At 41.4% G+C, this 17073-nt stretch overlaps 2 protein-coding genes across 3 annotated transcripts; one reads left to right on the top strand and one right to left on the bottom strand.

Moving 5' to 3' along the window:
* Window positions 1-165: 165 nt before the first annotated feature.
* LOC100702414 (tubulin beta-2A chain) lies at window positions 166-4783 on the top strand. 2 transcript variants are annotated; one of them, XM_003438123.5, is made up of 5 exons: window positions 166-431; window positions 828-936; window positions 1215-1223; window positions 2048-2158; window positions 3394-4783. In XM_003438123.5, exons 1-5 carry the CDS (start codon window positions 375-377, stop codon window positions 4476-4478), a joined length of 1371 nt encoding a protein of 456 aa, XP_003438171.1. In that variant the 5' UTR covers window positions 166-374; the 3' UTR covers window positions 4479-4783. The 2 variants fall into 2 exon arrangements, with proteins under 2 accessions (XP_003438171.1, XP_003438170.1); XM_003438122.5 differs by lacking the exon at window positions 1215-1223 and having other exon boundaries at window positions 168-431.
* Window positions 4784-7106: 2323 nt separating this feature from the next.
* On the bottom strand, window positions 7107-16820 carry dsg2l (desmoglein 2 like). Its single transcript, XM_019348008.1, has 14 exons — window positions 16665-16820; window positions 16059-16181; window positions 13242-13397; window positions 13019-13160; window positions 12741-12904; window positions 12320-12454; window positions 12002-12187; window positions 11623-11903; window positions 11374-11516; window positions 11056-11277; window positions 10575-10805; window positions 10168-10295; window positions 9737-10075; window positions 7107-9632 (listed from the first exon to the last, which is right to left on the bottom strand). Exons 1-14 carry the CDS (start codon window positions 16716-16718, stop codon window positions 8619-8621), a joined length of 3318 nt encoding a protein of 1105 aa, XP_019203553.1. The 5' UTR covers window positions 16719-16820; the 3' UTR covers window positions 7107-8618.
* Between the last annotated feature and the right edge of the window lie 253 nt (window positions 16821-17073).

The following is a 17073-nucleotide window of genomic DNA, read 5'->3' as shown; positions in this document are numbered from 1 at the left end:
AGTCTGGCATTTTCTAATAGCGAGATTAATTATGTGGATCTTTTAAAACATCCTCACTAAAGTGAAAAAGCCAACCTTTTTTGGGGGGGGGGGGGCTGTATGGGACGGGGTGATGTCAGGGACATGATGCGGCATGATCCGCTGGTCCACTGCATCAAACCGGGGCGCTCCCATTGGCTAACAGGGATGCTGAGGATGCTGCGTTGTGTATAACGTCATCTGACCAGCAGCACGTTTATCTATCTCGCCGGCTCAACCCTCACCCGAGAAATGAGGCAAGTCCTGATTTTGAGAAACACAGCGGCAAGAGACTGAAGAGTGGACGCCGGTTAAAGTCGAGAAAGGACGCTGTCTGCACGCACCCGCAGTTCACCATGAGGGAAATCGTTCACATGCAGGCTGGCCAGTGCGGAAATCAGATTGGGGCCAAGGTATAAATTTCTTCATTTAATCTCTGAAGAAGGGATCTAAAGGAGTAATTTTCATTTAAATCCGGAACGTCACCGTGTTTGTGTGCCTTAATAGTTTACAAAGCGCGGTTAGTTTGGCAAATTTAAATCGAAGCGATTACAAATCTGTCTTTAAGAGTTTAATATCGATCAATCACGGATTAACATACCTACAGGGTGCGGTTCAGTCCGTTTGAGTTTTCAGGTGATGTGGCCTCCGCTGCTGCGCGTCATTGTGCCACCAGATGCGCAAAAACTAAAACAAGGCCTGACGCACATACTTCAAACTTGCTTCATGTTTTCTTTTTTGCCGAGTTACTCTAATAAATAAATAAATTTTTAATGCTAATGAATAGTAATGTGTTTGTCTTGCCTTAGTTCTGGGAGGTGATAAGTGATGAACATGGCATCGATCCAACCGGTAGTTACCAAGGTGACAGTGAGCTGCAGTTGGAGAGGATAAATGTCTACTACAATGAGGCATCAGGTGAGAAAGAAAAGGCTGCTTTAAAATAAGTCACATGCTTGCATCTGAATTTTCCACTATACACAAAGCAGCTTTTTAAACTAGCGATCATTATTCTTGCATGGCCTTATGCTACACAGACCTAATTTGACTGTCACAGTTTGCTCATGTCACTAATTTAGCTGCAGTGGAAACTAGGTTCTGCTGTGAGTGAAGGGACACAAATGAGGACAGTGCACCTGCTAAAAATCTCTCTTTCTGTGTCCTTGTGTCACCCCTCCCCCTCTGTCTCTCTATAGGGAGAACAGGTATCTGCAGTCTCAGTATAGCTGAACTCATGCTCAGTATCTGATTTTACTGGTGCCTGTATTGCAGGTCCTTCTAAATACAACCTGTTTTGTTGCTCACAGCTGGCGTACATCAAGTAGCCAATCAGTGCCTGGTAAATAAAGGTGCAGGGATTATAAAGAATTAGTATTTGTGTTTCATCATTAGGCCTCATGTTTTCGGAGAGGGTCAACATCACCCAGGGTTGATATCAAACCCTTTACTCATCTGCATTGGCAATAAAGGACAACAATCTACCCATATCCTATTTCCCAGCGGCATGCATTATTGATTCTTTGTTTCCACGTTGCATGCCGGCTTCAGTGTCACCAGCTGGGTCACTAGTGAATGCAGACTGAACAAAACAAATTGTCCTTAAAATAAAAAGTGCAGATTCATGAGCAACATTAAAACTTCAGCACTGAGCAAGAAAATGACACGAGGCAGAGTCAAGGAAGACTGCTTCTGTGTCTGAATACATCCTGCAAGACTCAGCACTTTGAAAGCCTCACTGGTCTAGATTAAGCTGTGCAGCACGCTGCAGCAGTTTTGCAAGAAGGGTGACAGACAGAAAGGGTGGGGCAAGGCAAAAAGCAAGAAAAGAACAAAAGATGCTTTGAATTCCCAGCTTAATTGACAGGCTTGTATCTTTAAGGAAATGTTGCTTGTGAATCTTTTGAAATATGCTGAGGTTTTTCTCCATGGTTTTCTGCCGGTGTCGCTGAGGTTACTGAGACTGTTGATATTTTACTCCACCCTTCCATCCATGACCCCTCCACATCCCTCTCTGTCCTCGTATTCAAAGGCAGCAAATTTGTGCCCCGAGCCATTCTGGTGGACCTGGAACCAGGAACCATGGATTCAGTTCGCTCTGGTCCATTTGGGCAGCTATTCAGGCCTGACAACTTTGTTTTCGGTGAGTTGACAATAAATCAGGATCAGACCATTCATCCTGAACAGGCTCCACATGTGTGAGTCATCCGTGCATGTGTGCAGCATGTGTCTGACCTGCTGTCACAGACAATGAAGCTGCACTTCGTTTCCGCTGCACTGCACAGTACTATATATTCTGAGCACACAGCTCCTGCAGTCCCTCAGTGATGCACTGCCCATGTGTCGACTGAGACAGCTCTTGTGGTGACTTAGCAAAAATACAGTCTATGTGGAGATTCTGCAGCAGAACAGAAAGCAAATAAGAATATGAGGGCCAAAAACATTTAACCCAAGATGACAATCTATTTTGTCACTGGATAACAAGTGCTAACAAGTTGAAGATGGTAGATAAATCACTTACTGATGCTTTCCAGAGAAATAAGATTTTTTGAAGAACAAATTAGTTGCCAAGTTTTAATCAGCTTCATAAGAAGTTTTGTAAAACTACACAAAGGCACACTTTTGTTTTGAGTGAACTGGTAGTGCACGCATGGAAATATTATTAAGATGGCAATGTTGATATTGTTATTTAGAAGATCGAAAATTTCACAACAGCTGCTGTTTTGCTTAGCTTGTCAATACATATCAGACAAGTGGGAACCTTTCTTATCTTGCCAGTTTCATATGGCAACTTTTGACAAAATTATGGCATAATAGGTGTTGACCACTGGTCTTAACTTCATGGTGAACCATCCAGTCGATGAGTTTCAAGACCAATACAGATACCGATGTTCTATGATCTTTGTAGTGCTGCGAATATCTATTGCCTACAGGGAAGTTGCAGAGTGCCCTCTGGTGGACAAACTATGCAGCCACAACACTCATAACATGGTTGAAGGGTGTTTCTCCTGACTGTTTTTTTACTTATGAATTATGAATGCTGATACTGATAGATTGGCAAATAGCAAATATCAGCTGATAGTATGAACCTATCAATAAAATGGTTGGGCTATAATTATGAATAACTGTAACATATTTTGTATCCAACAACTGACAAGACATATCAAAACTATCAACTTCATCTTGATGCCAGATAAAAAGTCAAATAATCACCAGTTTATTTTGATCCATCCTTTGTGGACCACTATTGTCTGTGCAAGATTTTGTGTCAGTCAATTCATTCTTTGGTCACAAATGTAAAGCCTTTATACGTATAGATGTTTTAACTAAAACAATATTTCTTCAACATCAATTGTCTTTAAAAATTATTTCATGCAGGTCAAAGTGGAGCAGGAAATAACTGGGCTAAAGGTCACTACACTGAAGGAGCTGAGCTGGTGGACTCTGTGCTAGACGTGGTGAGAAAGGAGTCCGAAAACTGCGACTGCCTTCAGGGCTTTCAGCTCACCCACTCCCTGGGTGGAGGCACAGGTTCAGGAATGGGCACACTGCTCATCAGCAAAATCCGTGAGGAGTACCCTGATCGCATTATGAACACCTTCAGTGTCATGCCTTCCCCGAAAGTGTCCGACACTGTGGTGGAGCCCTACAATGCCACTCTCTCTGTACACCAGCTAGTGGAAAATACAGATGAGACCTTTAGCATTGATAACGAGGCTTTGTATGATATCTGCTTCCGCACTTTAAAGCTAACCACACCCACCTATGGAGATCTTAACCACCTGGTATCAGCTACAATGAGTGGTGTGACAACGTGTCTCCGCTTCCCTGGACAGCTCAACGCTGACCTCCGTAAGCTAGCTGTCAACATGGTGCCCTTCCCCCGCTTGCATTTCTTCATGCCGGGCTTTGCACCTCTGACGAGCAGGGGCAGTCAGCAGTATCGTGCCCTCTCTGTGCCAGAGCTCACACAGCAAATGTTCGATGCCAAGAACATGATGGCAGCGTGTGACCCCCGTCACGGACGCTACCTCACCGTGGCAGCCATCTTCCGTGGCCGTATGTCAATGAAAGAAGTGGATGAGCAGATGCTGAGCGTGCAAAACAAAAACAGCAGCTACTTTGTGGAATGGATTCCAAATAATGTCAAGACTGCTGTTTGCGACATTCCGCCCCGTGGCCTCAAGATGTCCGCCACCTTCATTGGCAACAGCACCGCCATCCAAGAGCTGTTCAGGAGGATCTCAGAGCAGTTCACCGCCATGTTCCGCCGCAAGGCTTTCCTCCACTGGTACACAGGGGAGGGTATGGATGAGATGGAGTTCACTGAGGCCGAGAGCAACATGAATGACCTTGTGTCTGAGTATCAGCAGTACCAGGATGCCACCGCTGATGAAATGGGTGAATACGAAGAAGATGAAATGGAGGATGATGAAGAAGTCCGCCATGATGTTCACCACTGATTCTAAAACACAACGAGCCAGTTCCTAATAACAGCTGTTGGAGTGCAATGAGACCACAAGATGTACGCTAGGGATGCTGATTTCAATAAATGTTGTGGTGTGCAGATAATGATCAACTATAGTTGTTTAGCCTATATTGCGCTGAATATAAATATAGCCTTTACTGACAACGACAGTGATTGGTGTTAGAATCTAAAGTTATCCAAGTCATGCTGTGTCAGTGTCGACAAATAAGTACAGTTTTGTAACAATAACTCAAACGTGCATTCTTTTCCTCATATCTCTAATAAAAGATCCAGTCTGTACTTCTTGTCAGGTTTCTTTTTTCAAAGGTACATAATGTGCAAAAGCTATGTACAACCTACATAGCTCGTGACATCTTGATCTATTGCATTGTTTTGCAAGCATGTATCAGATTGTCACCCATCCAATCAACGACAAAGAAGCCCAACCCAAGCAGGAAGGTCCCCAGCAACAGCAAATAAACAGCCTGTACAGTGCACAAAGGAAAAGTTAAAAAAGAATTTCAAAACACACAGTGATTGCTGATAATCTCACACTATAATGCATAATATCAAAGGAACATGTCAGGGTTGTGACTTTCACACGCACCTTTCAAAGTCCATGAAAAGTGGTTTAAACGAGAAGTGTTTTATGCTTCTTGACACACCCAAGTCTGAACTGTGAATCCAAAATTTTCCATTAGTGAGAGAGAGAGAAAAAAAGGAGACAGACAGCTGGATTTTTAGAATGTCAATAAATAAAAACTTTATGTTGGGTAAATTATCCAGGGAACAACACAGAATACTACTTTTGAACCAGTTATCCTAAAGGAAAGAAAACGATGAAGTTATTTTTAGGACTGTGAAACTGATCTGGCTCGTTACAAGCTTTTAGTCAGATTACCTTAAATGGGGCCAAATTACAAATTACGGGTCATAAATTGAGCCACCTTTTTCTTAAATGTCACAAAAGAAGAAAAGTTCATTAGCAAAATTGCTCAGAGCTGTGTCTACTTTAATGTTCTGTCTGTTGACAGCTCAGACTGAGATAGAAAAGAAAAACTTTGCAGGTGATCCACTTCTATCCACAGAGTAGCAAAGAAACAAAGCAGTACATTGTCACCAGAAACAAAACATTAACTGGGTTTAAAAAAAAACACAGTTGTAACTGTTGATTAAACTATGTATCATAACTACATTTTATTGTGGGAGTTAAACAAAACCAAAACCCCCCATCATTTAAAAAAACATGTTTAATGATTATAACATTAATGCCAGTTTTGGATTTCAGTGGCAACAAGAGCTGCCTTCTTTCACATCAAAAAGCCAATATAACAAGAACCCTCCGAGAGCTCGAAACAATTCCCCACATTCAGTATCCATAAACTGAGCCTCAGCTGCTCAAATACACATACTCGACAGGCTGTGATCTGTCCCCTGTGCAGCTGAGCGGCCTCTGTGATACTAATTTATTCTCTAGCACTTGAATTTATCTAACAGTACTATTGTCTTAATATGATTACTATTCCTGACATTTAAAGATACATTTGAAGTTTGAACTGCTTTTTTTTGTTTGTTTCCACACCACACATTAGCTCAGTCGGTCAAGCATTAACACCCAGACACCCTATGTGGACAGACTGCTATCTGAAATTTGAGCTAGTGGCAGAACACCCCCTTACTTTGTGCACTTCACAGATAGCAAGCATATAATGCTTACTTTGTTTCTCGAAGGGAAAAAAAGACACAAAAAAGGAAAGTGCTGTTCCTGCATTATCAGTAACTGAAACCTGAGTTTCTACTTTACTTTCTCCTCTGTTTATGTGAAGCATGAATGAACCTTTGTCAGTCAACTACAGAGAAACCTGTTGTATCCCTTCTATGCAGAAACACTCCTGTCTAGCTGGAAAACCCTGAAGATAACGCTTACATTTTAACCTCTCTACCTGCGACATGTTTTAGTTGACATGCAAATATGCAGTTAATTTGGAAAAACGTTTTTAACTTTGAAGAACTGCTTTACATACACTGTCTCTTTCAATTAACAAACTATGTAGAGCTGTGGTATCAGCTTATGGTCAGATTCAAATAAGGACTATTTTTTCCATATATGTTTACCATTGTATAAACTTTTTCAAATGTAACCAAAGAATCTGAAACTAAATTGCTTATATATGAAATACATAATAAAATATATTACAAATATTCTTATATAAATATAAATAACTTAACAATAACAATTAAAATACCAATTAATGCTCATTTTCATTCTATCTGGCAAACAGTAGTATAATGTTTGATATTTTGAAAAACAGTCCTCTGGATAGGAATTTGCATAACATTGCATATCACATGACATCCAAAAGCTTATAATATTGTAAAAAGAACAGTTAGGGTGATATGCAAGTAATTTCTGAAGTATGATTCTTAACTTTTTTAACTCAAAGATATACGATAAATCGTGTCATGTGTGAAATCAGAAAATAAACGTCTGTGAACGTTCTCAGTCATCCAGGTCATCGTAGACTAAGGAGCTTGGAAAGAAAAGCATCTGGACTTCTTTGAGTAGCTTGAAGAAGTCTTCAAGCAACTCAAAGAACTAAAGAAAATAAACGTGTCAAGCAGATTCTTTTCTGTTTGAGTTTATTGTGATACAAGTTGAAAAACCCCTTAAAATACAAACATCTTAATTATCCCCGTGGCTTAACCCAGCACTGCTATATTCTTACAGCATTTTATAAAGCAGGCTTAAAAATACAGGTCAGTAGCAAGAACAGCAGCATTAAACTGGCAAGCTCATCCCATCCCATTACACACACACACAGCCACACACACACACACAAAATCAATCTGATAATGATCGCACAGAATACATTTCTTCAGCTTTGGCACTTAAATCTCATGGAATTAATACTTACATATATATATATATATATACATACATATATACATATATATATAAAATGCATACTTTCAGGAAAAATATAAAAATAGTGCAACAGTTCAAATAGAAGATGTGTTATTTGAGCACACTCAGTATTTATCTAGTTTCTGTACAGCTTCTGAACACATTATGAAGTAGGTGAACAATCTAACAGTTAGCATGACTACAACTTTAGTCATGGCTAAACAAATATACCAATGTACAAATTAAGCACCTTAAAAATCACAACACTCTAAAATAATACATCAGTCTGTGCAGTAAAGCCTTTAAAGATAAATGATAAATCTACAGCCTCTACCTCTGCCAAAAACTATGTTCTTTTGAAGACTAATTATATATGCACATTATATATTAAAAAATTATCGCTAAGCAGAAAATAATCCTGTGTGGGAATTTTCATTGCAAAAAGTCTTACTAAGATGTATAGCGCTCACGTTGTGTTTTTCCTGGAGTGTGGATGTATCTGTTTAGACCTATCTGTTGCGCTTTAATTGAATATCAAGTTCATGCATGTGATTTCTGGCTGTTGATTTATTCAGTACCGTAGCCTTTGGGGATCACTCAAAAACAGTGCAGCAGTTCCCGTTCGTACAGCAGCTTGGCAGGCTGGAAGCTATTGCTGCCCAAGATAAGGGTGTAGACATGTTTTTACTTTACTTTCTCTTTTTAAAGGACACAAAGTTTAAGTAAAACTGGTTTAGGACTAGTTGTTTTACTGCCCCGAAGCCATATTAGTTTTGTACCTAAAAACAATATAGCACATATAGGTCTGTTAAGTGAACTCAATGTTTTGTTTTTTCCCTCGGCTGGGTTCTAATAACAGAAGTCACGTAAGACCGTGTAAAATTTTACACTTTCTTTCCTCTCTATAGTCAACATTAATATTGTATTGTATTCCCCTGCTGTTGACAGAACTGAATTTTGACTAGTGTCAGTTTGAAAATCCAGCCTCTGATGGCTAATTGCACCTTACAGTCTGTATTACACACTAACTTCTCAGGTCGGTGGATGAGAACCTACAGTATAAGACTTTGGGTCAAGCAGACCAAACTCCAGTTTATACCACAATTAATAATCTGCATTAATAGAAATACAGCATGTTGGTGTACTGTAGTACATTCCAGTCCAGTCAGTATATCATTACATGTCAAAACAAGAGTAATATTTGTAGCGAGGCTACAGAAAACGGTTGCTCTAAGCTCTTGAAGTAGACTCCAAATTTTTTTCTGTCACCAAGACCTTTTTCTGTTGCACAACCACTCTCTTGGTCCCATGTGACTTAGGTGTGACTGTCAGCTTAGCTTCCTCGTTTGACCCTAGAGAACTGTGCGAACCCACTGAAAAACCCTGAGCTTTCACTGGCACACTTCGGACTTGAAAGCCCTGCTCTGCAGACCTTTGTCCAGTCTGCACAAAGCCTTGCGCTAAATGCACACCTTGCTCTCCTCCTGAGGATCCATTCTCCACCACTAATAGTTGTCTAGACCTTGACATGGTTCCTTGTGAAAGTCCTTGTGCTGCCTGGCCTGTTGCTTCACCTACTCCCCCCTGTCTATCGACAAGTACCACACCCTGGGATCTTTGGAGGCCACTGACTTGCACCAGCCCATGACTTAGCCCAGCTTGGCCTACTGAACCCACTGCCTGCTGCGTGCCTCCTGCCACAAGCATTACTTGGGGCTTGGACTCGACTACATACATGGGCGTAGCAGCATAGTACATAGCAGGTTGCTGTATGAGCAGTGTCTGACTGGGAATCACTATGTTGTCCTGGACGTGTACATTGGGAAGAGTTGCTGAACTCTGTGCTCTCCCAGTAATACGTTCCTCTTGGATAATGGTAGAAGATCCGGATGATACATTGGAGGTATTTAGGGTGTTAATATTAACGCGATCCCTGTCCCTGATGGTTTCTGTGTGACTACGGACATGGGTGTGTGTTGAGGTGGAAGGCCTCAAAGGAGAGACGGGTCTGACTGGAGTGGAAGAAACTGCCACATCTACAGATTCAGTGACCATGGTTGATCCCTGGCAAATCTCAGCTAGGGTTTTGAATTTAGGCCCGAGGTCATTAAGGAATGCAAGATCATCATCATTTTCAAGAAGGCTGCAGCAGCCTACAGAACCTGCCAGCGACTCTTGACCCTCATAGTTGTAGATCAGCATATTGTCCTTCACCTGAGGTTGCTGTGCAGCATGATCGGATTTCTGCAAAGAAGTGGGGAAGAAAAAGAATATATTACAGCTTCAGACATAATGTCTATATCTGACCTGAAAGACTGCAATTTCAACTTAACTTAGGGATCACTTACTCTTACATAGTAGTCCCATAGAAATTCCTCAGATAGAGCAATGCCATCCCATGCCCCACCTCTGTATTGAGAGAAATTCATATCTTGTCTGGGCATCGTTCCTGTATTCAGGAAGTCCATATTCTGTCCACTGGAGTATTTGTACTGGTTGTACAGGTTCACGTTGTCAGCTGTCATATTGGATGTGTATATAGCACTGCCTTTATAGGGCCCTCTTCCACCTGCTGCTCCTCCTAACTCAGCCAGCCCTCCAAGGTATCCCTGTCCCTCAAACATGTTGATATTCTTAGTCGCTGCACCACCATCAACCTCCACTGGGACATGCATAAGAGGAACCTCCTGCAAGAGAAGGGTGGGATCCAGTCAGATAAATTTGATTATCAAACGTTCAGCGTTGAAGGTGCCTGCACACATCAAAACTACAGTAATACATTGTCTTCTCCCTGTCCCTCGGTGTGATATGAGATCAGCTGTTGCTTTGTGTCGTATGGAATAGACTTGAAATCGCCGATAGCCGCTGTACTCCCACACAGGCAGAAGAGCAACAGGAGAGGCACCACTGAAAAACAGGCACATTTTCCACTAGATCAAAATAGGCTCGACTGATTAGGTCCAATAATCAGTGAATTACTTTAACTGAATAAACAGATTTAGCAGGAAACAGAATGTATTTATGAAATAACCGGCATCTGTGTGTGACACAACTATTCACATTAGTCAGTCTCTCTAGGCCTGCTACAACATGTACGGTTAGGCAACCTTTTAAGTGAAGGTATGGAGAACACCCCCCTTCCATAAACTAGGAAGAGTAAAATCCTCAAACAAGGGCTCTACTCACAAAGCAGCAGCAGCAGTCCCAGCAACATCAGCAGAATACCCGCAGCTCCAAAAGTTGCAGTCGACGTAGAGTGTGACACACAGGATTTGGTGTTTTTATTGCAGGTACATACAGTCAAATCTATTATCTGAGCATCAGCACATGACTTTCCCTGCTGGTCTGTGATCTTCAGTGTGACTTTGTGGACCCCAGGCCACAAATAGTTTTCTTCTCGCAGAATGACTGTAGTTTCTGAAGAAAGAAATAACTAAATTAAATAAAAAATACTGCACAAAGTGTTTACTTTTTGTCTCGCAACGTGTAAGGAAATGGACATGGATAACACACTCAAAATAAATGCTTCAAAAAATAGCAAGAAACAATTTTTTTCTAAAACACAATATACAATTTGTCCATAAGTGCCTTTACTCTCAAAGGAAGCTCAGACAGTTTATCTAACAAGCTTTTGCTGGCCATACAGTGATTGTTTACATGGCATTACCATTAAAATGCTCCACTCTCCACTTCCCTGAGGTGCCCTCTTCAACCACAGTAAATTCAAATGGTGATGAATTGGGGAAGCGGTCTTCATCTACAGCAGTGACATAGATCACACTATCCTGAAAGCACATGGTCTGAGTTTTAGAGGTCAGTCTTGGGCAGTGATCATTGAAGTCCTCCACCTGAATAGCTATGGTCCCCGTAGCAGTTTTTGAGGGCAGATCTGAAAGCCAGTGGAACGTAAGATCAATATTAATCTGTTGGGTACGATATTACTCCTGATTAGACTGATGTTTGCTGCCGTGTTAACAGAACTCACCATTGCTGATGCATATAATTTCTGCGTAATATGTTCCATTGATCAAGTGCACGGACTCTCGGTCCGGGAGTTTACTCAGCCTGATATCTGCTGTCTTTTCATCGATAATCAACCAGTTGTCAATGTCACGGAGTTTGGCATACCTTGAAGTACACATGTAAATTAATGTAAAAACAAAAATAAACTTTTCATATTCAGTGTAAGAATCGTTTGATATATGCGCAGGTGACACTTTCAGTTTAACTGTACCTCACGTTGGTGGCAATCTTTTGTGTGTCAGTGTCAATAGCAGCGTAATTAGTTATGACTTTGCTGAGGGAGGTGGATGTGAGCTCCTCTGAGACAGTCACCACTTTTACGCTTGGTTGGAAACGAGGTCCCTCCTTCTGATTGACCACATTAATTGTGACTGGGTAGGTTTTGATACCTGTTGCCCCTGTCGCAGACTGACTACTGCCAAAATTATACGCTGCTTTGTTGGAAACCATGACACGCAAGTTCATCACCTTTAGTTCCTCATAGTCAAGAGCCTGTAGATAAAACGGTAATGCATGAATTTTGACTCTGCAGGTCGAAACACATTTTTCCTTTTACTCTATACACCTGTAATTTACACAGCACTCTTTACCTTCCGGACCATGATAATTCCCTCATTGGTTTTTGCATCCGTAGTGATATCGAAATAACCTCCCTCATTCCCTGAAACGATTTGGAAAACAGCCAGCCAGTTGTCTGTGTGAATTAGGTCCATATCAATGGCTTTTATCCTCATAACTTCCACACCGACAGTGTTCTCTTCAATATGCCCTTCATACTGCAAATAAAGTGCACATGAACAACAACTGTTTTTGAAAAAAGCTTACTGTTGACCACTATGAAAACAAAACACAAGAAAAACTTAACACAAGAAAAGAAGGGCTCGATGTGGTAAACGTGGAAGACCTACTGTTTCTTTTTCCAGCGTTGGAATGTTGTCATTTATGTCTAGAATTTGGATCTCGACTTCTCCAGTTGACGTTAGTCCTCCTGGGCGTCCATTTAAATCACAGACTTTAATCATTAACTTATATGTATCTTGTTTCTAAAAAACAAAAGTTAGAAATGATTATTGGGTTTTGGGTTTTAATTTCACAGATGAATATGTTGGAATATGTACATGAAGTGTGGTGAATAAAATTTGACTAATTTCTTACAAATTACGTTTATAATCTGAGGTCGTACTATAACGAACTTGGGGGCTGTGACAAAATCTACTGACTGATACTGATTTGACTACAGTCTTGTGAGTTGCAGGCTTTTCCATTAATATAATTGTAGAGGCGCAAGATGATTTTCACTATACCTAAAAGGTCAGTAAATGGGCTCACCTCCCGATCCAGTGAGGTACTTTGAACCATGAGCTCTCCAGTTCGAGAGTTCATCCAGAACAACCCAGCTGTGTTAGCCTGCTCAACAATGCTATATGAGAGCTGGGCGTTCTCTGTTCTCTCATCATCAGCATCAGTAGCTATTATTTTCATGATAACAACACCTAGGAAATCGAGGTAAATGACAAATAGCAACTCCGGTAAATGAATTCAGTTAAGGACAAGATTGGTTTTGTGATCCATCAAATAAAAAAACATACAAACAAATCTTAACATACCTGATCGACTAGATTCATTGACATATCCAACTTGCTGTAGTTTAATGACTGGCGCGTTGTCATTCTCATCCTCGACAGTGATATTAAGGTCAATGTATTTTTCAGCCTGGGTCCCATTGGTGTATCTTGCCACACCTCTTAACTATAAAGCACAACTGTATTAAAAACTGATTCACTTTGTAACTCATGGCTCTTTATAAAGAGGATTTGAAAGCACTCTTACACGATAGAAGGCAATCTCCTCTCGATCCAGAATGGAATAGACTCTCAAACAGCCAGTGTTATGGTTAATACGAAATCTACCAACAGGGTCCTGGTCAGCACCAGGCCCTGTTATATAGTAGAGCATCTTTGCATACTCCTCCTTATCAGAGCGAATCTGAAATTCAAATACACAAACAGAATGAATCCATCTGGAAGGCCAAAACCTTCAATTAACGACATTAGAAAACATTTACTAAACATGTTATACCATATATTTTAAAAGTTGCATTTTTAAAATATGCAACTCTGGAGAACTCTGGAGTGGACCATCACCTCACTACCTGGATTTTGGACTACCTCACCGACCGACCACAGTATGTGAGGACTCAGGGCTGTGTGTCGGACAGGGTCGTCTGCAGTACGGGGGCCCCACAGGGAACGGTTCTGGCTCCGTTCCTCTTCACCATCTACACTGCAGACTTCTCCCACAACTCCACCCAGTGCTTCCTGCAGAAGTTCTCTGATGACTCTGCAATAGTCGGCCTCATCACTGATGGGGACGACAAGGAGTACAGAGGACTGACTCAAGACTTTGTGGACTGGTGCCAGCTGAACTACCTCCAGATCAACGCCAGTAAAACCAAGGAGCTGGTGGTAGACTTCCGCAGGCACAAGCATCCTCCACTGCAACCACTGAACATCCAAGGTATGGACATCGAGGCTGTGGACAGCTACAGGTACCTTGGTGTTCATCTGAACAACAAACTGGACTGGACTCATAACTCAGACGCCCTCTACAGGAAAGGGCAGAGCAGGCTGTACCTGCTTCGGAGACTCAGGTCGTTTGGAGTGGAGGGCCCACTCCTGAAGACCTTCTATGACTCTGTGGTGGCCTCAGCCATCTTTTATGGTGTGGTCTGCTGGGGGGGCAGCATCTCTGCTGGGGACAGGAAGAGACTGAACAGGCTGATCCGAAGGGCCAGCTCTGTTCTAGGATGCCCTCTGGACCCAGTGGAGGTGGTGAGTGACAGGAGAATGGTGGCTAAGCTGTCATCCCTGTTGGACAACATCTCCCACCCCATGCATGAGACTGTGACAGCACTGAGCAGCTCCTTCAGTGGGAGACTGCGGCACCCACGGTGTGGGACGGAGAGATTTCGCAGGTCTTTCCTCCCCACTGCTGTCAGACTCTACAATAAAGACTTTTTCAGCTGATCAAACACACAAACCCACACATGTGCAATAAGACTGCTATACGTGCAATTCTTCTTCTGACGAAGTTGTGTTTTTGTATTTTCCTACTCAGTTGTATATAGTATTTGTATTTCTATTTTATTCTATTGTATATATTATTCTATTCTATTTTATTCTATTGTATATAGTATTTTATTTTATTTTATTGTATTTTATTGCATTCCAGTGTTTTCTAATTTCTGCTACATAACTTTGCACTTTTGCTGTAACAAAACAAATTTCCCACCTGTGGGACTAATAAAGGCCATCTCTCTCTCTCTCTTTTAAATCATAATTATAGTAGAATATATTTCTGATAAATATAAGCATGACAAATATTGCAGGTTGTCACTCAGACTGCTTTGAGACCATCTATGCGTACATCAGTTAAACTCTGCAGTTACTTAACATTAGCAGGTGAGTTATAAAGATTAATACACTTTAGAACAATAAACAGGGTTGTGTAAAAAAAGAAGCGCACAAAGCAGTTTCTGTCATTGTATGGTGTGTCTGAACTGACTCATTGGGCGTTTATCAATATGCGTACTTGTGCGTACTTGCGTTCTCGTGTACTCGTGATACGTCATCAGTCGGAGACCAAGTACTGTTCCAATTCGAAGTACGCATCACGCCGAGAACGCGAAAAAGTCCCGGATGTGTTCTCGATCCGCCCATTTTATCGAGCATGCATCGGTGTAGACTTGGGACAGCTATATATCCCAGAATGCATTTCGTCCAAAACTCAACAGCGGACTCCCGGCACATCGCCCCCCCCCCTCCCCTCCCGCTCGCGGACTTCTCACTACTCAGGTTAAAGAAACCCCAGCAGCTGTCTATAGTATTGAGTGTCCACTAGAATAGAAATAAAAGCGTTCTAACATCTCACCTGCTTGTTTTTATTAAGGTATGTACACGTATGTACATGTACACTATTTTTATTAATACAGGTTTCACTACTGAGGTTAAAAATGATATATAAGTCACTTAGATCACTTCTAAATGTTAATGTTTGGTTTATTTCAGTGTTTTATTTGTTCCTGAGTAAACCGGTTTGGCTGTGATTAAAGTTAAGCTTCATAACATGTTACTCACAGTTAAATTAGGAGGGGACGGCAGTAAAAACTCCGGACCTGTGATATCATCACGTACGCTGGTACAAATCACGAGTCCGTGCTCGCGTACTTGAGAATTGAGAGACGGCCCACGAGTCCGTGCTCGCGTTCTCGGCGGGTACGTACTCCCGTGCGTTCTCGGCGGGTACGTACTCACCGAGCACGCGAGTACGTACTCGCGTACTTGGGCATTGATAAACGGCCATTATGAACATGGCAGTCTGCCAGTATCTGCATCTGAAGCAATTCTCACATATGCTTGTTAAAGGCAAGTAAGTGAAAAGCAAAGGTGGCTGACGGACATGCAGCTCTTGAAAATGATTTGTTTCATACAGTAAAATACATTAAAACGCATTAAACTGTTGCTTGCCAGCATAAAAAAATATTTGTATGACTGTGGAAAATAATATACATATAAATATGTATATTTATATTTGTAAGATGAAAAACATTAGTTTTACAATGGAATTCTTCAGAAAATAAATACACACTCTAGCAACGCAATTAAGGCCGGTGTAATCATGGTTCTCAATTAGCTTTCGGGGTGGTGCGATCCAGTTTCTCTTCTGCCTGTGCAGGAGTCGTCCATTTCCTTCTGCTCCCACCGAAACAAGCTGCAAGTAAACAAAGAGTGAGGAAAAGGTACATTATTATACATATCTATCTATCTATCGATCGATCGATCTATCGTGAAGTCCACCCACAATACAATCTGCACATTATTCCCACTGCGTTATGATGTAGCAGAATATCTAATAATGTAATCATTACGTCTGCCTTACAAGTGGACCTGATTAAGACTTTGTGTCCCGAAACTTTCCTCCCACGTCCGGTATGGCGAAATAAACCAAATGAACTGTCCTGTGACCTTCGAATAAAAGTGGTGAAAACGCTTCTCTTTTTTTTCTTTCTCTCTCTCTCTCTCTCTTTTTTTTTTTAAACAGGAAGATAAAGGACATATCATCTTTGGAATCTTTAGCGCTCACATAGACACCACAAGCCAGAGCCACACCTATATAGAGAGGTGCTGCTCTCCTTTTCTCCATTCGACACTAAATGCGTAGCAATACATTGCGCGTACTGAATGTGTTACTTACAGCTTGAAAGAACGCCAGGAGAATAAAAATGCTGCTGTTCAGTAGTGATCCCATCGCGTCTAGAAATAAAACAAAATGTTGTCAATTCTCGAATAAGACTTCGGCTTCCGTTTGACTACATCTGTAGCCTGTTGTTAACTGCGTTTACACTTTGACCGTCCAGAAGTTTTACAACGCTGGGCGGTTCTCTCCCTTCCCCCACCCACTCTGGTTACTCATGACTGCTGATACCGGGCGGAGAAAGGTGGAGTCCTGTATTCATTTTGTTCAGGCCTGTAACAACTCCGAGCAGCCCATTGTTTGTTATGAAAAACAATATGAACTAGACCGAAACAAGAGGGAAAAGACTCCAAAATGGAAAACCTGAATCCAAACTATAGACTATTTGACCATCTAAAACTGCAATTTT

This window comes from Oreochromis niloticus, linkage group LG18, assembly GCF_001858045.2.
Source record: "Oreochromis niloticus isolate F11D_XX linkage group LG18, O_niloticus_UMD_NMBU, whole genome shotgun sequence".
Lineage (NCBI taxonomy): Eukaryota > Metazoa > Chordata > Actinopteri > Cichliformes > Cichlidae > Oreochromis > Oreochromis niloticus.
Note: the sequence above shows the minus strand (reverse complement) of the source record. Positions and strands in the feature narration are given on the sequence as shown.

Coding starts and splice junctions, on each gene's coding strand:
- dsg2l (XM_019348008.1), bottom strand. CDS start 16,718: ATGGGATCACTACTGAACAGCAGCATTTTTATTCTCCTGGCGTTCTTT. Junction 10,076..10,167: donor AGGGACAGGGAGAAGACAAT/GTATTACTGTAG, acceptor CTTCTCTTGCAG/GAGGTTCCTCTTATGCATGT. Junction 9,633..9,736: donor TATGGGACTACTATGTAAGA/GTAAGTGATCCC, acceptor ACTTCTTTGCAG/AAATCCGATCATGCTGCACA.
- LOC100702414 (XM_003438123.5), top strand. CDS start 375: ATGAGGGAAATCGTTCACATGCAGGCTGGCCAGTGCGGAAATCAGATT. Junction 432..827: donor GAAATCAGATTGGGGCCAAG/GTATAAATTTCT, acceptor GTCTTGCCTTAG/TTCTGGGAGGTGATAAGTGA. Junction 2,159..3,393: donor GCCTGACAACTTTGTTTTCG/GTGAGTTGACAA, acceptor TATTTCATGCAG/GTCAAAGTGGAGCAGGAAAT.